The sequence below is a fragment of the Poromitra crassiceps genome (assembly GCF_964638095.1).
Source record: "Poromitra crassiceps genome assembly, chromosome: 14".
Classification (NCBI taxonomy): domain Eukaryota; kingdom Metazoa; phylum Chordata; class Actinopteri; order Beryciformes; family Melamphaidae; genus Poromitra; species Poromitra crassiceps.
In genome coordinates, this window is record NC_139633.1 from 30,674,779 (window position 1) to 30,698,113 (window position 23,335).

The 23,335-nt window shown below is 47.6% G+C and overlaps 1 protein-coding gene across 1 annotated transcript in view; it reads right to left on the bottom strand.

Annotated features, from left to right (window-relative positions):
- The window catches only part of LOC310789135 (NACHT, LRR and PYD domains-containing protein 3-like), a gene marked incomplete at both ends in the record, with an annotated part of 107,516 nt that overhangs the window by 76,218 nt on the left and 7,963 nt on the right, over positions 1–23,335 (bottom strand). The window contains 4 exons of the mRNA XM_083650728.1: positions 2,108–2,173; positions 2,277–2,345; positions 5,367–5,422; positions 19,282–19,450. Of these exons, the coding sequence (XP_083506854.1) occupies positions 2,108–2,173; positions 2,277–2,345; positions 5,367–5,422; positions 19,282–19,450 (360 nt within the window). The remainder of the gene's footprint in view (positions 1–2,107; positions 2,174–2,276; positions 2,346–5,366; positions 5,423–19,281; positions 19,451–23,335) is intronic.

Here is a 23,335-nt window from a genome sequence, read left to right on the forward strand (position 1 = left end):
GCTCTAGGAACGTTCCTAGTAGAGGACGGGTCAAATGCAGAGGATGAATTTCCCCAAGGGGATAAATAAAGGATAACTTAACTTAACTTAACTTAATGTGTTATAGCTTATGAAAAGCTTCAACATTCATTAATTTAAACAGCCATGAGTGCAGTTATTGCAGAATAGACTCATTTGGATTTGACTGGATCTGAGGCTGATTGGCTGAAGGACTGGCTATTTCCTCCCACTGAAATGTTTTAAAACAGGCAAATTATTTTCCATACTGCGTAGGAAGCAATCTGGAAATATGTACAGGAAGACCTAATCAGACTAATGTACCTCAAAAATGACCCATACCGTGTTTTCAGAATCAAAAGTTGAGCTGTTACAGTATCTCCATCATCACCACCATCCCCACCATCACGGTCACCTGTGTGGCTGTTGAGGGGGTGCTACAGAGAGGAGAGACACCAATAGCTATTATTAGTTAACACATTCAGTGCCAGCGACGCCATATGGCGTCATTAGAAATTTACCGTAGAGTGCCAGCGACGCCAAATGGCGTCAATAACTCGAATTTTTTTTTTTGACGGGGGGGTGTCGATCTATGCCTCTTACATCGCCTCTTACAATATCAGAGGTATTGAATGTGTCTAACCTATTTTACAGAACCCTTAGGTGGCGACAGCGCTCTCCAGATGAGAGAACGTGGAGTGAAACACACAGAAGAAGTCATTGGGGGGAAGGAAATCGCATCGCATCCGTCCGTATGCAGCGGCTTCATTGAAGCAACGTTTAGCTGTGCCCCTGCAGCAGCCAATCTGCTATCACAATTGAGCACCTCGGTGTCCGCTGCAACAGCCTCCGTGTCCGCTGCAACACCCATTTGCATGATCAGCCGTGGATTTGTTATTATTCTCAACTTGAAGCATGGGAGCTGGTACACGCGGCTGTAAAAAAGCAGGATCTAGCGGACTTTTTCAGTGCTGAGCACAGGCAGAGAAAACAGCAGAGCAGAGAGACACTCCTCCCACAACGGGGGGGGGGGGGGAGGAGGAGGGGGGGAGGTGGGCACGCAGAGCCAAGTACACAACACAGACCCAGACAGCAGGACAGGGTTGGCAAACGCAAGCCAGAATATCCGATGCCCACCAGCAGCAAAAGATCAGCAAGAAGCTGCAACCAGCAGCGCATGCAGGCGCCAGCGCTGCTGGTTTCAGCTAAAAATATTATTCTTCCAAACAAAATTCCCTTGCCTTCACTGTTTTATTGAAGGAAATTATTTTTGAGGTGTGACTACATCAGAAAATTAGCTTCAGAGTCAGTGATGTGCTTGAAATGTTTAATTTCACAAAAGGCTCATTATCTCAGCTCGTAGAAAAAAAGCTCTGTTTTTCGTTCAATCAAGCTATCTTCTCCGGCTCATAACTAAAGAACGGAAAATGGGATCAATAAACTTTTTTTTGCAGGTGATAGAAGAGAGTCTCATCGTTATTTGTGCGTGTTCAGTGTTTACATAGTAATTATTAAAGAAATTATATGACTGTTTTAAAATGCATTGCGGCCTATGTGGCACAGCAAGCAACCTTTTGCCCAAGGGCCGTGGCACTGAAAGTGTTAAGAGAGGCACTGGATTTAAATTGTTAAACCAGTTTCTGTGAAAGGGGAAATATTGTGTATAACTAATGTAGTTTATATCAATTTCTAGCCGTGTTAGCACAACTGCTACTACTAGTAGCAGTTGTGCTAACATGGCTACAGAGGCATGTACAACAGCTTCTGCAAAATTGAAAATAGATTTATTTTTGCAATATTTCTGAAGTGATAAAATATGACTGGACAAGCTTTGTGATGTGTTGCTTAAAGCATAAATTGCTATCAAACAGGACACCAAGATTATTTGCAAGTTGCAGCAAGCTTAAGACATCCCAATCTGGGCACCCAGTCTGACAACTAGTAAGTGGAATCGAATCGTTGACAGATGAATCATAATCAAATCGAATCGTGAGGCCAGGAAAGATTCACAGCCCTACTGAACATCATGTTAGACTTTGATTACTCAACTATTAAAGTGTTATACAAGACCTTTGATATCAGAGACACCATTTAAAAGTCAAAGCCGCACCTCAACGTCAGAGTCCATACTTGAACCTGTTCCAACGCCGTCTCTGGCCATGTGGTCCTCAGGGGGCTGATGTATAAGAGAGGAGACAATAGGTAGCAATAGTTCAAATGGGTGTTTCATTTGAATCAGTATGAGAGTAGACGTGAAATAAAACAGTGAGTGAACCTACTTTTTCCGGTTCAATGTTCAACCTCCCCTCTTCCTCATCGCTGTCATCTCCAGTGTGTCCACTGGGTTGCTAGGAAAACAAAACAAAACAACAATTTATATAGAAAACTCTATATTTGGCTTTGTAATAGAAAAATAGCTGAAATGCCTTGTTGATCCATCAATAATGAGATGCCCGTTTAAAATGTATAGGATTTATTCCACAAGTGAACATCTGTGCACAGAGTCTCCCCGACCACGTTTTGTCAGAAGAGCCACGAGTCAAAGTCTCTTCCCCTGATATACTAAAACTATGAGCACCCGCCCCCCATCTTGGAGGCCAGTTTTTTTCCACTGCTCTCAAAAAGTTCCATCTAACCCAGTACGTTTCCATTAGGCCAGAAGCGTCATCTGACATTCACAAAATACACAATAACCTTGGTCTGATCACACAAGACAAAATACATGTTATCTCCCTTCAGGAATGACTCTGCATGATGGAGCAGAGTCCATCTTACGGCTCGTGCACACCATGAAACGCTCGGCGGGATGCCTCCTGTGAAAGCCTCTTTGACGCTGCATCTTGATAGGCTGTCTTGCTCCATTTCCGCGTCTGATTGGTCCATTTCAACCTCGCGCCCCCTGCCGCTGGAACCGCCCACAGCGTTTCACTGTCGCAGACTAGAGGCGGCTTGTCTCCGAGCGGCTTCACGCTCGCGAGGCGAGACTAGGGCGGGACCTTTCGTTTAAGCTACCCAATGACAGCTCTTCCTACACATTTCCTCCCCCCACCCTCCTGTGTACCTCGACCTGAAAACGTTTCTACAGGCTACAGCTCCAACCTGGAAGCTGGTTTCCACGCCCACAAAATGCTGCGACGAGGCCTAAAAGCGATTTTGCCATTGTAGATGTGCACGAGCTGTTAGAAGAGCCATACATCATAAGCAATCAATCAATAATTTGACTATAACAGCTTTTAGGCACACCTGATGTCTTATGGTCTTCATGGTCTAGCTCTGAGAGGTCCTGGACCCTCAGAGCTAGCAGCTAGCCACTGCTGAAGGGACTTGGGGAGAAAATAATAGTTGGCGTAGCTCAACACAGTAATTTAGTTCAATGAATCAGGACACCGTCACCTATACAGTGACCTTTAAAATTGTCCAGCATGTACAAATGTGATCTTACCTCTGGATGATTCCGAACCTTGCCATCTTCAATCAAATCAGAATCCGAGCTGTATAGATGTTGGTTATTGCAGTTTAATACATACACATCTCTAATAATCTATAAACAAAAGTAAGGGGACATTCACACCAAAAGTGTTTTTTTCAGTCAGAACGCTATGAAAATCATGTTGAGAGTGCTTCCATTGTGCACAAAACACAGCGCGCGGAGCGTTTTTTTTGCGCTTTGTTTTGTTTTCCCCTGTAGTCGCGTGCAGTACACTTTTGGGCACAAGGACCACACGGACGGTAGCCAGCTGGTTTTGTCTGTTTGATGTTGTTCACTGTCAACATGAAAGCCAGATTATTGATTTTCAGCTTTAAAACGCCCAGAGCGCTCCGCCAAATAAACGAGATGCCACCAGCATTTAAAGCCAGGTGCGTTCCTTGAAAGAGGAGCACGTTTAGTGCTCCCTTACATAGAGAATGAATTGCAGAAAGGTGCTGGCAGCTCCAAAAACTCTTTTGGTGTGAATGTCCCCTAAAAGGGACTTTTTTTTACTGATATTTACCTGTCTCCACCAACATTGGGATCTGAAATAAAGTCAATAATATTTTGGTAAGTGAAACTCACAAATACACATGTTCAACCCCACATATTTATAACAAATAGGGATGCATGATATAATATTGGCAAATGTGGTTACACCCTGCCTTTTCGAAACCCCCCCACTCCAAAGATCGACCTCCATTCTTCGTAATGGAGCGGTTTCCCATTTTTTTTAAAGGCACTGCTATTCCGAATGGGGACATCCCCTCCATTTCGAAACCCCCCCACTCCGAAATTGATTTTCAAGTCCATATTTCTCCGAGTTTCCTGCATCAAACACTGCAACTCATTGTTTTTTATTGAAAATATGCATAGGCGGCGCTAGACCATTGGGAATGGGGAAGCTAAATTTCCTCAGATTTTCATAAAACAAAATCAGTTCAACCCGACTGGCATTCACAAATAAGAACGTCCTCATCTTGCTAATATATGACTCAATGAACCTTATTCAACTGTGAGCATTTGACTCAAAGTTACAATTCATTTTTTTCAAACACTTGTCACGGTATGAATGTGGGCGTGTGTAACAGCTCACCTTAGATGTGTAGAAAACATCATTTATGATTAGATCCTGTCGGCGTAAAAAATAATCAGTTGAATATGCTGTTGTGGAACAGATCCTTGCGCTCTCGGATTACGCATTTGACAAATTTAACAAACTGTATGGCAAGACAATATAAATGAACAATGTTTAGTGATTGTAGAGAGATATCTCTGTGCACCTGCAGAAAACTGCGAGCCAGGAATGCGCAAGATCACACCTGGTAGGCTATTTAGACCAGCAGAGTGGAAAGTCTGTGTGCCAAAAAATAAAAATAAAAACACTGCTCCGGGCCCGATACACGCTAAACTAGAGTGTGCGTTGTCAAGGTGTAGCCTATTTCTTTGCGGAGTGGGGGAGAAAGCAAGCGGGACAGCTGTGCCCAGTCCCTGAGCAGCGGCTCGCGCGATTCTAAACAACACAGAGTGCAAACATGTCTGTGATCCACAGCTGATTTTAGGATGTATCCAATGTTCACATTCCTGTATCTATCTGAATGCAGCAGGCTCGTGTTTACTGCTATAGCGAAATTATATGAAGACAGTGACATATAATAAAAAAAACAATGAGTTGAAACGTTTATTTCAAGCTGGAGGAATGCAGGAAACTCTGAGAAATATGAAACTTGAAAATCAATTTCGGAGTGGGGGGTTTAAATCAATTTCAATTTCGGAGTGGGGGGGTTTCGGAATGGGGGGGTTTCTGAGTGGGGGGGTGTCGGAACGGTGGTGTTTCGGAATGGAAGGCGGTCCCCGGCAAATGTATCTGTATGAAAGACATTCTTTTTCCCCAATTCACATGACGCTCGTACGCTTTCAGGATGAGGTGGGTTGCCTGGTAACCCGGCGCTGTGACTAGGGCCACAGGAGGAACGAAAGGCGTACAACAATTACCCACCAACCCGCGTTCACAACTTTCACATCGGAGGCGCGGATCCCATTTTCCGTGCATTTTCCGGCTTTCAAGGCCGGTGTGAAAGCGGCTACAGTGTTTACACGTGTTTTTCAGTATATACCAAATGTGGTTATCGGTATCGGCCAAAATTGTCATATCACAGTACATCCCTATATTTAAATCTTTAGCACTTTTCAAATACACATTTACTCACATTTAGCTGCACACATCAATGCAACCAAATGTGTTACTAGTACTACTGCTGCTAAGAGGAGGAGAATTTTAGCTTGCATTAGCCTATTTCACATCCCACTAAAAGCAGGAAGTAAAACGGGTGCAAGCAAGACATTGATTAGCACTGGAACACCTAAATGGATTGGAAGTTGCAAACCCTCATTAGTGTTCTGCTTGCACCTGCTTTGCTTCCTGCCTTTTAGCCCCCATTCACACAGGACGCCGAAGCAACGCTCAACCAACGCTGAACCCACAAGTTTCATTTAGGCGTCCTTGTTAACAGGCGAGGCCGTTCAAACCCCCCACACTCGTGTCACGCTGAAGCCTCGCCGAAGCCATGCTCACACCTCGCTCAAACCATCGTTCAGGATTCACGCCTATTTTCCAAGCATGAAGCTTGAAGCTGCCAGGCATGAAGTCAATGGGATTTGTGGGCGTGTTCAAGGCGCGCCGAGGAGGCGCTGAGAGGAAAAGAGAAGGCTTCTTGTGTGAACGGTTAGGTGTCAGTTCAGCGTGTGCCTGCTTCAAGCTTCAGTTTCTACTTACGTTCGGCGTCCTGCGGGGACAAGGGCTTACGGTGAAAACACACCGCACGCGTCTCCTGCACGTAAGCTGCGCGGCGCGACCATTTGCGACCTTGTGCGCAGCCAGTTTTCATTAGGACACCATGTTAACAGATCTGTCGGTCCACACCGAATTGCGCGCAGCGCGCCGCTCAGCTCAGCTCCGCGGACGCTCAGGGCCGCTCAGCTCAGCCTGGAGTTCTATTTTCCTGCGCGGCCGTCTGCGCCTGTGAGCGACTCTGTCAAGTTGAACAGATCAGATAAGGGCAGACAGGAACTCCGAAACCGGACATTCATCAAATAAAACCAATTTCAAAGTGAAATAATGTTTATTTACGTTGTTGATTGCCCCTTTGGAAGTGTGAAAAGAGAGAAAGAGCAGTGGGAGAGGGGGAGCGGCTTCTAGGGGCTCATTGCCTGCGGAGCAACAAGTAGAGAGCTAGGACTCGCCTTCTCTCTACAACAGCACGCACTGGGAAAACGGGAGAACAGACAAATGATGCAATTGCATTTTATAATGAAGGTAGCCATTAACTGTTATCCCAAACATATTACTTTAGATATTTATGCCATCATTTACTTGGCCATGATAAGGAAGACAGGAGATCTGGGGCAAAATATATAGTGGACGAGCAGAGCGCGCAAAGAGAGCTGCGCTCTCTGTGTGGACACTTTAAGCGACTTCTGCGCGGAGGTGCGCTGCGCGGCGCATGCGCGCAATTTTCGCCTCTGGTATGTCCCCAGCGTTAGACACCAAATGGGTGATTTGGGTGGGATTTGAAATAGGCTAATGGTAGCAAGGCAGGTTAGCTAGATTTCAAAACTGACTGGCTAAGTTTGGCTATAAACGTCCACTTTCTACCACTACCATTACCAATTTTCTCCATACGGTATTTTTGGTCCGGGGTAAGGGCACGTTGTCATCTTGCAGATGTCGTCTGTACATCCTCCTTTTTTCTTATGAGGCGGCTCCATTTTAAAGGACGTTATGCCCAAGCACCCTAAAAAGAAGGAGAAGACATCATCACATTACACTATTCCAATGTTGCATTAGGGCCAGTTCTATTGAAGAGAACGGGGCGGGCAGAGTAAATCCCACTATAAACCGTCATCTGTGTTGTTTCCCCTTTGAATTCTTCCACCAGATTAAAGAAAACACATTACTGATTTGTTGGGCTCCAAACAGTTTCAGGGGAGGCTCAGTGAATGGAAGTGGAAAAAAATATTACATTAGTTATTATTACATAAGTTATCAAAAGGAGATCACATAGAATACCGTCAATGAATGTGTGTGGTTTAGTTATAGAGATTCAGAGTCAGACAGACCTTTTATATGTATTTTGTGTAGCCTGAAGTATGTCAACAACACTCAACATATTTATGTTGGGGGTGGCTTTATCCAAGCTTTATCCAAGCTTTCAGACTTTGAAAACCCCTGCATTACACCAATAATGCACAGACCAATAACGTTATGTGTGTATTTAATAGTTTTCGACATTGACACCTAATTTTGATTCACTTTAGTTCACAGTCTGAACCATCTGTGGCATCAGGAATGCTTGTTGGAGCTCATATGAATCTTCAAAGAAAACGTTTGTTATAATGTTTGGTGGAAGCGTTTTTCAGTCAATGATGAGACGGTACAGATATGACAGTTTATAGTGGGACTTACCCTGTCTGCTCCATTCACATCAATAGAACTGGCCTCAAAGTCTGGCCCCAATGCAAATTTCAAACACTGAGCATTGACTGTATATAATATCGTCATGAGTTACTTTTTCTTCTGTCTGTTAGTGGGGAGCACGTGGGTGTTGATAGTACCAGGACAAAATCTGATTGGTTCTCTTGTTGCGCCAATCCATAATTGTCTCTTTGTGCAGTGCAGCGCGAGACGAAGCGGGAACATTGACTCGGTGCTTTTGTTTTGCGTCAGTCAGAGCGAACTAGACTGCGTATTTTCTTCGCATATCTCAAAAACCGTTTGTTGGATCGACTTCAATCTTGCGGTTAGGGGGGCCTGACAGAGTGCGGGGGGGGGAGCGCCCACAGGGTGGTGAATGGGGGAACGGGCACTGCACTAGTGTTACTAATAGTAGGAATAGTTTCTTCATGCAGGCCACGAGACTCCTCAATAAATAACACAAAACACCTGTATTATTGTCATTTGCACACTTCCACTAACAAGTGGACACTTTTAATATTTATTCTATCTTACTCTATTTGAATACTTTATTACTTCTACTTTATTACCTCTCTTATTTTACTGTTTGCCTCAACTGCCTTACATACACTGTTTACATTGTTTGCCCTATTTTAACTATATAGCGCTATTGTTGTTGTGATCGTGTGTTCTATTTGTTATTGTTGTGATTGTGTGCTCTATTTGTTGTTGTTGTGGTTGTGTGCTCTGTTGTTGTTGTGATTGAGTGCTCTGTTGTTGTTGTTGTTGTTGTTGTTGTTGTTGTTGTGATTAGGGATGCACCGATCGATCGGCACGTGACCGGAAATGGCCGATTTCCACGTGATCGGCCTCGACCGGTGATCTGCGCCGGTCACTCTAAATAGCCGATTCTGTGAGCCGATTTTCAAGTGACGTGTGCGCACCCGAAAGCAGCGAGACCGAGATGGATGAGTTGCAGCCAAAACAAAAGCTGCCACTACACACATGCCACAGCATGTCTTCGTCGGTGTGGAGCCACGGAGGGGCCGGGTAGGTTGGAGTCCACTCCAGTCTGAGCGGCTCGCTTCACCTCACCCCTCTTCCCCGACCAGCTGCAGTCCACATCACTGCTGCCTGCTGCTGCTGCTATCTGTCAGTCACGTTGTAACGTGGATACAGCCAGGAGAGGACTTTTGTTTCGTATTGCGAATAGAACGACGAACATAATAATAAAACGCATCGGACCAGTGTGCAAGGTTCTGTGCAAGGTTCTGTGCGAGATGATTTTTTTTCGAATGGCGGATTAAAAAAAACGGACTCTGTGTGTAAACTACGATATTCAAACTGAGTCAACTCAAACTCATTTCCTCATCTAGGCTACTCAATAACAGCCAAATCCACAACTGTAGAGTGGGCATGGCTTCGAAGGTCTCTGGGCTCCAGACCTATAGGCTATAAACATTAGGGTTGTGCTACAACCCAGGTTTTACGAGTGAGAACGAGAGCTCTCACTAGTGCCTTAAACGCTGCAACGCAGCCCTATGGAAGACTGTTATTTTGCTCCAAAATTACTTTTCATTAAAACCTGACCACCCACCCGTAGGTGGCGTGGTACCCCCTGGGACTGACACGGATCCACGTGACTACGTCACGTCCTGCCATCCCAGGGATAATCACTCTAATTTCTTCCAGCCCGCTGAGATCCGACGCACCCCGTGACGCATCGACACAGCAAGGCTGGGTAGTGAGAGCTCTCGTTCTCACTCGTAAAACCTGGGTTGTAGCACAACCCTAATGTTTTACTTCGTTTCGAACTCAAGCTCTCACTAGTGCCTCCATTCAACCGACCTTGCTGCCGGGAGCACCCCACAGGGCGACCCGAAAGGCAAACCAACAGCTGATCTGTAATGCGTAAAGAACGCGTCCTGGCCACATAGGCCAAGAGCGCCCTTACGGGGCACAGCATGAGCAAACGTCTCTCCTCACCCGTCTCTAACTGAACGGCGGGGGACAGAATGCTGATAAGTCTATGACCATAGACCTAAAGCTGACATTAATAATCTTAGGTTGGTAAGCCGGGTTAGGTCGCAACGTAACCCTGCGCCCATCATTCCCAAAACCACACAGGCCTGCTGCACCGAGAGGGCAATCAGGTCACCAACTCTCTTTCCTGACGACAAGGCCAGCAGCAGCGCGGTCTTTAAAGACAGAACCCTTAAATCGGCGGAGTCCAAGGGCTCAAACGGATGACCCGTTAGCCCGTCCAGCACCGTAACCAGGTCCGATTTGGGGAAAAACGCACCGCGACGGCGGGCGCAGTTTACGCGCCCCCTTCATGAAGCGCAAGACCAAAGGGTACGCCCCCACGGGGCTCCCTTCAATTCCCATATGGCAAGCAGAATCGCGGCTACGTACACCTTAAACGACTGTGGGGACTGACCCGCGTCAAGCAGGCTCTGAAGGAAACAGAGAACTGGTCGCACACCGCAGTTCACTGGATCCACGCCCTTACTTGCTGCATAGTGCTTCCCACATTATCAGGCAAGCCCTGGGCTAGCAACTGGTCCGGTTCAGGAGCCAGACCGCTAGCTTCCACCTGCCTGGGGAGGGGTGGAACACCTCCCCCTCCGCCTGGGATAGGCGATCGGCCCGTACCGGCAACGCCCAGGGCGGATCTTGCGCCAGGGAGCCCAGGTCCGCAAACCATGTCTGCCTGGGCCAAAACAGACTAAAACGAGCCGGAGGCGGTGTTCCCTCACCCTGTCCAACACCTGACGGATCAGGGGGGTCGGGGGAAACGCATAGCGCCCCTCCCTCGGCCACGCATGCGCTTTTAGCGCGTCATGACCTAACGGGGGCTGTCCTCCTGGATCGAGAACCACAGTGGGCAGTGTGTCGCGCGCCGCGATGCGAGAGATCGCCGCAGGCGCGACCAAACCTGGCCCAACCTGTTCCATCACCCGAGGGTGGAGGCACCACTCCGTATAACGGGGATTGCCTCGAGACAGCAGGCCGGTCGTAACTCCGCCGTCCCGGCAGATAGACCGCTGACACTGAAAGGAGACGGGGATACACCCACAGGTGAATCCCCGCTATGGTTCAGCGCCCCCGACCGCACACCGCCCCTGTTTGTTCAGGTGGGCGATCGCTGCCCTATTGTCCGAGCGAATCAGCACATGGTGCCCATGTGTGAGCCGCTGGAAGTGTTACCTCCGCAGGCCGGGGGGACTGCGGAGGCAACGTTCTCTTTCGAGTCTGGTCGCACGCGGACTTGTCCGGCAGTGCGGTCCCCAAGAGAGCTCCCAACCAACAATGGGCCCACGGCGCCATTGATGGTGGGCTGTCCTGAAGCAGAGCCTGGCGAAACGCCTTCAGCTCTAGCACGTTTATGTGGCGAAGCTCCTGAGCCTCCCACCGGCCGTTCGCCGAAAATGCCCGCAAATCGCACCCCCTCTCCAGAGGGAGGCGTCTGTGCGAATCACCATCCTGAGCGGGACAGGGCCCCCCCGAGTACCTCTCGAGAGTTAACGGGGGTCCGCCCATATAGCCAGCGCCTGCCAGGCCTGACCTGTCAGAGGAACCCTGCGATGACGGTCCCCGGCCGAGTCGAGGCAAAGCCTGAGAACCATATTTGGACCACGAGAGCATGTGCAGCCTCCCTAGCGGGAGCACATGCAGTGCTGAGGCCATCAGGCCCAACATCACTGTGCACTGATGCACTGACACCGAGGGCACAGACCTAACGTCCTTGGCTTGCTGTCCGAACCGTGCGCGCCTGTCGCTCTGGCGAAAGGCTCGCAGGAAGTCTAGCTCGAGCCCCAGGAAGGCCGCCGCCTGCGCTGGGACGAGGCAACTCTTCTGCCAGTTCACCAAAAAACCCTAAGGTTTGCCGGTGATCGGTCACCACCTTGGTATGTTCCGTGGCACGGACCCTCGAGTCGGCCGCTAAGAGAACGTCGTCAAGATATAGGAAGACGCGGATCCCCCTCGCGCGGAGGGGAGCCAAGGCTGTCTCCACGCACACCGTGAGGGTTCGCGGGCTCAAAGACATGCCGAATGGCAAGACACAGAACTCGTAAGCCTTCCCCAGGAAGGAGAACCTCAGGTATTTCCTGTGTCTCCTGACCATGTGGACATGGAAGAACGCACCTTCCAGATCCCCGGAAGTAAGAAATCCCCCTGTCTCAACTCGTTGAACAGGCGGGGAAGAGAGCATTCGGAACGGGACTTCCTCAGCGTCTTGTTGAGACGCCGAAGGTCCAATTTTGGACGCATGGAGCCGTCCTTGTTGGGCACGATAAAGTACCTGTGGTAGGAAACCCAAGCGCACATCTGCCTTGGGAACCGAGCGAATCGCCCCTTTGGCGAGGAACGAATAACCTCCTTGTGGAGTATGTCCATGGCCTCCCCCTCCACGGCCAGATCGGGGGTCCCGTCGAACGTGGGTGTGGGCCTGGCAAACTGTAGAGCGTATTCCCTCTGGAGGGTGCGCCGTAATGGGGACGGGGAACATAGATGCTCCCAGGCATCGAGCCTGTTGGACAAGATGGTCTCTTGTGGCCAAAGGAGCGGAACCCGTCGTGAGCATATTGCTGGGCACCGGGACCTTTTCATCCGGTGCCCTGATGGGGGGGCGGGACGTGAGAGGCTACGCCCCCCCGCCGCATGGACAGTTCCGTAGAAGCTGTGCATGCTGGGGGAGAACTTCTTACGCAAGCTCCGCCTACTGACGCGCTGTTGTATCGAAGTAACCCCCCCTTCCCTGCCATGCACCTTTCGCAGGCTGGGGGGACTGCGGAGGTAATGTTCTTTCTCGAGACGCACGTGGACTTGTCCGACAGTGCGGCCCCCAGGCGAGCTCCCGACCAGCAATGAGCCGTTGGTGCCATTGATGGTGGGCTGTCCTAGGAGCCTCTAGCCGAGGCCAGGCCGTAGCCATGGACCAAGGCGAGCCTTGATGCTGGGTATGAGACCCTGGGCGAGCTCCCGACCGAACTCGGGCCTTGGGCACCGAGGACGGTGGGTCTAAAGCTACAAGCCACAGGCTGGAACTAAGCCCAGCCTTGGTGAGCCAACCGGTGGGCTTGACCTGGGCGCTGCCGACCGAGGCCAGGCCGTGGCCATGGACCAAGGTGCGCTGTGCCCCCAGCCAGGCTCCCTGCACTTGCAGGGGGCGCCCCAACAAGGGAGTGTGACCCCTGGAGAGCTCCCAACCACCCCGGGCCTTGGGCACCAAGGGCGGTGGGCTTGTCCTTAGAGCTACAAGCCAAAGGCTGGCACTGAGCCCAGACCTTGGCGAGCTGTAAGCCCTGCTGGACGCGTAGCGGAGGTAGCTCGCGCCCAATGTACTTAGCACACAGATACTAACTGCACGGGTGCACGCCAGCTATCTGCAAAATACTATCGTTCTGTGCTAAACAGTACTAAATATTGCTATCTGCACCTATGCAAGGCAAGCTAGCTTTCACACTTCTTTGAGAGCGGGCCTTGGTCAGCTCTCAAGAGCTTAGCTGCGGACAAGACCGAGGGTTCAAGGCGCCTGTGCAGCGTGCTCGTGCCCAAGGCAGAACACGCACTTAACGTGCCGATTCATACTCGGCCAAAGTAGTTTTACACACGGCCCATCCCCTCCCTGACCTTCCCTGCTCAGTAGCAAGAGGAAGCAGGAAGCTAACCACTAATAGCAAGCTTCCGCAGGGCGCACCCTATTAGCGGGAGTACTGCTTAAGCAAGCTAGCAGGCTAGCAAGAAGCACAGGCTAGACAGTAAGCAACCCGGAGGCTAGCGAACGTGCGCTAAGCTAGCATAAGCACTGAGAGACAAGCGTGCGCTAACACAAGCCTGCGCAGCGAGTCTCTACCCTGAGTAACACGGGGAAGCAAGCGTGACCGCAAGCAAGGCCAGCGGCCCGCGAAGCTAGTCAATCTTAGAAGAAACTCCTCAGAGGGAGTTACAATCTAGTAGATGCTATTTGCACGAGGCAAGCAACACTTAGCAGACAAGCAAGCTGGCTAAGATGGCGTAAGTACTGAGAGAAGCGGCCCACACAAAGTGCGGGGCGAGCTCACCTAGCTAGCGAATCGCCCAGCTAAAATCTCAGAGTGCCCCTTTCGGGGCCGACGCCAGTAAAAGCTACACTACATTTATGTAGGTCCCAGCAACGCCTGAGCGGCGTGCTCCTGCCCTTAGGCATGCACACATCAAATTAATTATGCCGGTCGTAACCGGCCAACGTAGCCTCACAGCTGATACAGCACCTAGCTGTTCCCCCCTCTCTCTGCTAACAGGAATAACGGGGTTAACGTGCAAGCTAAGCCTGCAACGGTAAGAGCTGGAGTGCTACACATCACTAGATACTGGCTGCATGGGAGCAAGCTAGCTATCTAGCTAACTGAGGAGCATGGCTTCTAGCTACTACTCTCGCTTAAGGCGCACCCTACACAGAGGTAGCTGGCGTGAAGTACTTAGCACACAGACACTAACTGCACGTGTGCACGTTAGCTATCTGCCACAATAACCGAGTGCGTTACCCTGTCTGGGGACGCAGCCAGATAGCTGGAGTGCTACAAGGTAGTCCAAGCTAGCTGCACTGAGCAAACTAGCTAACTATCTAACGCGCGCGCTCTAAAGCCGGCGTTCCTAAAGTACCTAGCAAACAGAAGCAACCGCACGGATGCAAGCAAGCTATCTGTGACAACTGTGCTATTTAGCCTGTTGTTCTAGTGCTAACGGTACAAGCTATTCTGCACGTATGCAATCTAGCTAGAGTTATGAGTGCAGACCTGAGTCAGCGCTCAAGCCTAACAACGTTACCCCAGCTTTTCCGGGGAAACGTTCACATGAGCTGCACGGCGGCAGCTAACAACAGTTAACTAAGGAAGATACTCTTAGCTTAGATGACTTGATCCGACGCCGCAGGGTGAAGGGTACAGGGTCGGGTCCCCGAAGCCTGCTTTATCCCAGCTTCCTCCTCACTCAGAGGGAGAGTGAGAGAGAGAAAGAGGGACAGAGAAAAGATAGCATAGATGGGGAGAGAGAGAGAGAGAGAGAGATGGGAGGCTGTCATAGAAATCAAATAACGTGCTCATGCCCACCTGTGAATCACCTGTGTATTATTGCCATTTCACACGCTGAAAAAGGGCTGCTGCCCAAACGTCTGACTGTATGGACGTGCTTAGCCTATTCCTTTTCGGGCTCTCTTCTCCTGCATCTCCGCTGCGGACATACACTGCATGCGTAATTGCGCAGCGTACTGAGAGCCGGCGATGAGTGATGCTGCTCTATTTGAAGTTGAATTTCGTTCCACCAGCACACATTTTATTAATCAGCTATTTTCTATTCCTTTCTATTAATATATATACATCGAATCCCACCAATTTAGCCCGTCATTTTCCCCTTGGCGCACATAAAGACACATGCCTCCGTCACTGTCTGCTTGATGGGGAGAGGGTGTCTCTCTCTCTCTCCCCCGACGAGGGAAGTGGAGAGGGCTTATTGCAGTGCTATTAAACTTATAATGGTTGGAAAATATCAACATTTGCTTTTTATTTTCTCCTACCCTCTCCTACCTAAAGTAATCTAATGTTACACCACAGACCTGTATGGTCGGGAATTATGTAGCCTAACAAAACCATGACAAACGAATTCTCATTTTTAAATCAAGGTGTGTTTTTTCTGCAATGTAGGCAATAGTTGAAAATCAACGTGGCATTCCGAGGAGAGAAGAGTGTGTGCAGGCGCGAGTGGAGTGACATCCATGCCATGCGTAAATGGATCCAATCAAGGATTTCCTGCACTGCACGGAGATGTGGAGACTGTCTGCGCTCAGGCGTGCGTCTGCGTTTGCGCTAAGACCAGCTATTTCCTGGCGTTAAAATTGAGAGCACCCTAGGGCAACACATTGCGCTGGAACGCCTATTTTGGAACGGGCAACTCCCAAACCTCTCTTTGCGCTCGCCACATACCAACGGTATCATCCCCACATCGCTAAATGACACTTGCGCGAGACACATGATAGGCTAGAGGCCCACCGACACGCCTGGGCCACACCTACACCTGTGTCATCACAGCGCAAAACTGGACGGTGGAGGCAGACGATAGCTTAGACGCTGGGAAGATAGCAATAAGAGGCGCGCAAACGCAGCACAAAGGCAGCGCAAACGCCGTACAACGATAGGGCCCTAAGAGTCTAAAGAGTCTACTTAAGAGTAAGAGAAGAAAATGTTGGCAATCTGCTTTTGGGTATTTTGCTTTTTTGTATGGGGATGGATTATATATATATATATATATATTTATATATATATATATATATATATATATATATTTAAGCAATATAGCATGAGAGCAAGTGTGTTGTGATGAATATATCACGCTGATAAGCTGTTATCGGCCTCGTGGGATAACAGCTTATCAGCGGGATATATTTCACAACACACGCTGCTCGAGTGCTATATTGCTTTTATAAAACGGTTTCCAAGTATAATAATATAATAATAATAATACTATAAGTCCGACTGGCATGGTTTTTCTTTAAGAGTCAGTTGAAACACTACTGTAAGGCGGGACCTCTAGCAAGAAGATAGATGTGCGGGTGATTTGATTGGATCGTTCTGGAGACTGAAGTCGACATTGGCCAATCCTGGCGCTTGCTGAGAGCAAAGCCCGACCAGGGGCCGGTTGCACCAATGGCGGCGATTGAGCCAGAAAGACTGTCTGAATGAAATTGAATGTAACGTTCCCAATTCTATGTATTAACTTCTAAAAAACTAACGGCAACCTTTTGGAAGGCTAAGCCACACAACTAGTTAGTTATAATCTAACGTCGTGCTTTCAAAGACAGCGAACTGGCGGTGTTACGACGAACACGGCTCAGTTGACCGCAGTTACGACGATGACGGTCAAAAAGGTCTCCGCGGAGATCTCTGTTACAGGCAGTTAAGACCAGTTGGTGCAACCGGCCCCAGAGCCGTATGCCGACACCAAGTAAGTACTTTTAGTAAGAGAGTTGCGCCATCATGCGTCCATAATGACTCATTGTACAAAGACTTGAAGGACTAGTGACCCTCCATACAGCAGATCAGGAGAAAGCTGTTTGGCTCGAGCGCAGCGCTGCCATTTAGTAAGAGAGTTGCCATGGTAACCAATAACCCATGGCCATGGGTTATTGAACTCGGTTACTGGAATTATACAATGGCTGTGAACCAATCAGATTGCTTGATTTGAGGTACCCATTTTATAAATATATATATATATATATATATATATATATATAATATACATTACCATATATATTGGCAGGGAATCTACCACTACACTACCCAGACGCCCACCACAAGCACAGCTTTGAATGGACCACTAAATAATAAAACACTGGAGAGTTTGGACCTTTAAAGATGGTCCATGTTTCATTTTGTGTACATGAATATACTATTCTCAAGTTACTTGTAATACTTTAATATAATTACCGTAATAAATGAGTCAATGGTGGAATCGACTGGTACACCAGTATTCTAGCGTTTCTCCACATTTAACATGGTTTATAATATGGTTGTACAGATTCAAAAGCTTAATCAAAGCCTATAAACTCTGTTTGAAAGCCACCACAAAATGATAAGAAACATTAATTTGAAACATTATTTTTAGACTTTAGATAAGTGAACCAATTCAGCAGTTGGACCTGTTAGTTAGAGCCAAATATAACTTTTCAAAACAATCAGTAATCAGTGGATGTAAGCACCAATTATGCTAACGATGTCGCAGGCTCTGACACTAACGATGTCCCACGGTGCTGACTCGCTAATGGGCCTTTTTCACAGCCACCATTTTGTGTCTAAAAGGCTGGATAAACACAGCTGCAACCAACTCACTAATTAGGGCCCCAGCACTGGAACACCAAAATGGACTGGAAGTTGGAAACGCTAATTAATGTTTTGGTGCACCTGTGTTACTTCCTGCCTTTTAGACACGGAATGGCAGCTGTGAAAAAGGCCTATTGAATCCTCTGTTGTTTTGGTGACATTTTTTGAAGCCCTGTTAAATGGTGAAATTCAGATTGCATAAAATTAACCCCTAGGCGAAATTCAGATTGCATTAAATTGATCCCTAGGCGCAATTTAGATCGGATTAAATAGATCCCTATAGATGAAATTTAGATTGTATTATCAAATGTATCCCTAGGCGAAATTCAACTAATGAATGGGGATGGACACGAATACTCAGGTACTCGAGTACTCATTCGAGACGTCAGTATTTGAGTAACATTTCAAATGTTCGGGTACTTGGCTTTTTTATCAGAATCTGAGGACGCAGGGTGAAATCCAGATGCAAACGAGACAGAGGCATGCTTCTCCATACCGCAGGCCCAATAAAACTATGTTACTCCACTGCCATTTCCCATAGCAACAAATAATGTTATGGAGAAAGTGCTAGCCAGTAGCCAGTAGAAAATTAAAAAATACAGGATGGCAGGGGCAGAGGGCTGAAATTTGCGTGCATGCGTGCGTGCGTGTTTGTGTTTGTGTGTGTGTGTGTGTGTGTGCGTGTGTGTGAAGGTTTGTGTGTGTGTTTGTATCCATGCCAATTGGCTAAAGGGGGTTGGAGGGGGTGGCACATTTCTAAATGCAGGGTGGTAGAGGCAGAGCAGGGTGGGCTGCCCCAGCCATCCTGCATTTAGGAAATTTGCATATGTGGTCACAGCTATTGCAAAGTTGCGCTTGTTTTAACGAATTAACCTAAGTACTCTTTAAGGGGGTACGGTGGTGCAGTGGTAAGCGCTGTCGCCTCACAGCTCGAAGGTCCTGGGTTCGATTCCCACCTGGGACGCTGTGAACGCTGAAGGAATGCGTGCCCGTCCGCATGTCCTTGAGTGCCCACCGCCCGGGTGGGGTCGTCAAAAGGGCCTTTCGGTGTGGAGTTTGCATGTTCTCCCCGTGCCTCCCGGGGGTTTCCTTCATATAGGAACCCCTTCACCAAAACATGCAATATCCTGGTTGCTAATGTGGTTCCTCCTCTGGTCGTTGAGGGCGCCTGTTCGGAGGGAGGGGAACTGGTTGGAATAGCGTGAACCTCCCACGTGCTATGTCCTACCGGTGAAGCTTCCCCTGTCAGGTGAAAAGAAGCGGCTGGCTAACTGCCCATGTCTCGGAGGAAGCATGGAGCCAGTTTCGGGGGTGGGGGGAAATATATTAAAAAAAAAAAAAAAAAAAAAAAAGTACTCTTTCAGTATTTAATGAGTGTACTCGAATTTTGAAATGACTTAAAATGCCCATCCCTACTAATGAAACACCGTGAACGTGTTGCTCAAAGACACTTCGGCAGGCAGGAACTTGAACCCAAATAACCACAACCCAAGAGCCGAACTCACCGTGCCTGATGGTGAGGGCGCCGCTCAGGTGATTGGTCAGGTGTCCGGTCAGGTGGTTGGTCAGGTGTGTGGTGGTGGTGGCGCCCGCGGAGCCCCGCCCCCTCTGGCTCAGCGTGGAGATGAAGCCGCCGAGCGACGGGAACGGCTGCTTGGCTCCTCGTCCCAGGACCTGGCGCCGGGAGATGACATCAACACCACGAGGAACACACAACAGTCTTTAGTTTTCAGTGTTTCAAAAGTACTGCTCACTGTTTAGCGGCCATTTTCAGTGGAAAGCCATTATAATGGCTTTGAACCCTGACATGAATATTAGCCATTACTCATAGAGAAAATTACAATGAGGCAACATAGAAACAAGACCCCCCATATTAGGGCTGCACGATATTGGAAAAAACTGACATTGCGATATTCCCTGCCCCTGCGATATATATTGCGATATGAAAAAATACAGATTTTCACCAGATTACCAGAATAGCTCTATTTTAAAGAAAAGAATACTTCTAGAATGATTGGGATGATTTTGTAGAGGAGTCCATCTGATTTTGGAGGGGAAATTAGGTATTTTAATGTTTCTCAACCACTGGGCTGTCGCCTATACTGTAGGCCTCAGAGCGTCATCTATCAGGGTGCATACACATTTTGACCAATGGATTTCCATGACATGCTACATACATGAAAAAGTGAGTAAGTTATGACATTCTACTTTAAAATGTCACTAGCCTACACTTCACTTAGTGTAATGCAGCCTTTAAAACCAGGGAAAGACAACATGTATGCTGTATCACCATATTACCATATCCAACATCTAAGACCATATAGTCTCATATCACAATATTGATATACAATTGATATATTGCCCACCCCTAATATTGAGTGCCAGAATCTACCTCCCAATGATGCTATTTGCAGAAAAACATTAGATTTCATTGATTATAATCACTGCTTTCAACTTCTTTCGTTCTTCTAACGTTTCAATAAATCAACAATGAAACACCCCTGCCACTTTACACACTTGGTCTGACCCCCCGGAAACCCCCTCCAGAAACGACCAAGTGGTACACTCCGCATCTGCGGAGTTCCGGTTTTTGAGCGCAAGGCTGGCAGTACAGAGAGACGAGGATTCACATGCAGCCGACCGGTGACAAACAATTCATTCGTGAAAAGTAATAAATATACATTTAATTGCCCAGATATGTCTCTTCTCTTTTTATTTTCACTGACATGTTTTGTGTAAATAAGTCGCTATGTATGATTAACTCTACCGTAACGTTACTGCTATCATGTGATGCAACATCAGAGACTTGAAGGGGAGAGACAGCCACAGTGATAACACGGACAACTTCTCAGTAATCAGCCTTCGTGTCATTAGAAGTTGCGGTCTTGCTTTTTGGTGTTTCAAGAGTAAATATCTCCACTCCACGGACATGTTGAGTTACAGCAGCCAGCCTGCTATATGCGAGTGCGCTGCAAACTGGACAAGTCCGCCTCCACAACCACATCGTTTTACAGACGGGCTACTGTCAGCAACGCAACATAAGCAAAAGATAATTCAATTTAGGTCTCTGTGCATGTTTGTTGTGTTGAAGCTAAGCACTAAATGAGTGAGTACAGTAGCGGGGCGTCTCTCTCCTTTGAGAGAGCCTGCATTTCACTCAGTAGGCTACCCCTAAAGTGAGAGTTTATCAAGCAACATGACGAGTTAATTTGCTTTTGACATCGCACGTCCTGCGATGTGACTATCGCGCATGCGCACATCGCAATGTCGATGTGTAAACGATATATCGTGCAGCCCTACCCCATATGTCCCTTTTAACTCATTGGCTGCCAGTCATTTCTGGAAAACGGACGCTCCCAGTGCCAGCCCTTTCAGAGCGTTTTCAGTGATTTCTCAAGACCCACAGAATATTGTGTGATATTACTATGTAAACACCGAACACGCCCAAAGAACGATGAGACTCTCTTGTATCATCAGCAAAAAAAAGTTTATTTATATAATTTTCCGTTCTTTAGTTATCAGCAGTAGAAGATAGGTTGGTTTCACCAAAAACAGATGTTTCAAACTAGAACCTGAGATAATGAGCCTTTTGTGAAATGAAGCATTTCAAGCACATCACTGACTCTGAAGCTAATATTTTCTGATGTAGTGACACCTCAAATATCTGAAGAGTAATTTCCTTCAATAAAACAGCAAAAACAAAGGAATTTTGATGGCAAAATAATATTTTTTAGCTGCAACCAGCAGCGCTGGCCCCTGCGTGCGCAAACCCTACACCTTCTTGCTGGTCTTGATTTACTGCTGGTGGGCATCAGGTATTCTAGCTTGTGTTTGCCAATCTGTCCATCGAGCCTGCTGTCTGGGTCGGTGTTGTATGGTGCCCTGCGTGCCCCACCCCCCTCAACTGCAAACTCCTCCTCCGTGGGAGTATCTCTGGTGGCTCTCTGCTGCACGAATTATCTGCTGCACGTTTCAAAGTGCGCTGCACCCAGCGTATATTTTCACAGCGCTCCGTTTTTGTGTGCCGACTCCCAGCGCTTCCAGCTGAGAATAATTTAACTTTTCAGAAAGACGCTGGTGTCGGGTGCTCCTTTTCTGGCAACTAATCATATGGAGAAACTATCGCAACGAGACAGAAAGGCTCAATTGTGGGAGCAGATTGGCTGCTGTTCACAGCTAACGTTACAGCATGCATCGGTTTCCGTTTCCCCACGGCTTCTTCTACTCTTTTTTCTCATCTTTCTCTAATCCGGAGAGCACTGTCGCCACCTAATGGGTCCGTAAAATAGCTTATACACCTTCAAAATCCCCCATACTTTTACAGGAGATGCATCAGGCTTTGATCCACGTCCCACCGTCAAAAAACGCAATTGACGTCTTTAGACGTCAATTGCGTCATTGCGTCATTGAGTGCCATTGACGTCTAAAGACGTCAATTCAAATAGGAACGTAGAGTGCAATTGACGTCTGTTTGGATGCATGTTTGTTCCAAAAATGTCCCAGGAAGAACAGTTTTATTGTAGTTTTATTATTTTATTGCTTTTTATTGCTTTTAATGCCTATTGTGCCTGACTTTATTGACAGCGCCGCACGCTGGCACGATGCTCCTAAAAGCAAAACACTTATTGTTTTGAATGATTTGGCATCTTCTATTACTGTCACCACTGTCAACACCAGTATTGTTGTATTGTAATAATAACAGCTAGCTATGCTAAAAACTAGTTGTTCAGAAAAACATCTAAACAGCCGTGTGATTAGTCAGAAAGTCAGTAAAATAAGGAGAGAGCTGCAGGTGCTTATGCAGAACTAGTGCACGTTCAAGTGCACAGTGGGTAGCGAGCGGCCTGCTGTGATGAAGAATATAGCGAGATTAACAAGGTTGATAGCAAAACACTGTCGCAGCTAACTGCAGCAGCACCTCTAGGCTAACTAGCCTGTCACATGACGCCTTCATGGTCCCTCGTTAAAGTCTGCAGATGCACGTTACCTCCCCTCTCTCTCTAAAAAAAAAGAAGAGTCACGTCAGTGTGGCGCTTAAGGCCATCTGTCGCTACAAAATAAATAAACAGGGTCTATTATTGTATTACTGGACAGACATGTAACTAACTTTGCAGTCTGAGCCATCTTATATGTGCTGCCTGTAACACAGTGCTGCAGTTTCTATTTTTCTGGTGTTTCTTTTTACATGTTTGGGAGAAAGTCAGATAGGCAATAACAGTTATATGCAACATGTACAATTTAGCAACATGCAGGCAAGCAGACAGACATGGGCTTCTGTAGTTGTGTTCACACACCTGATTGTCTTTTAGCCATGTTGAGAGTAGCAAAGACAAGTGTAGAAGGCAGCCATATTTAAATGGACCGCCTTGCTGTGAGAATGGATATGATTGGTGAATGATTCAACGCTGATCCAATCAGCGGGCTGTCAGCTGGTTACAGCTGGAGCTTAGCCTATGACTACTATGTCCTGCCTGAACCAACGCCATGCTTCATTAATGCAAGGTGTAAATAGGCTCTCTCTCTCTCTCTCTCTCTCTCTCTCTTTCTCTCTCATTGGTC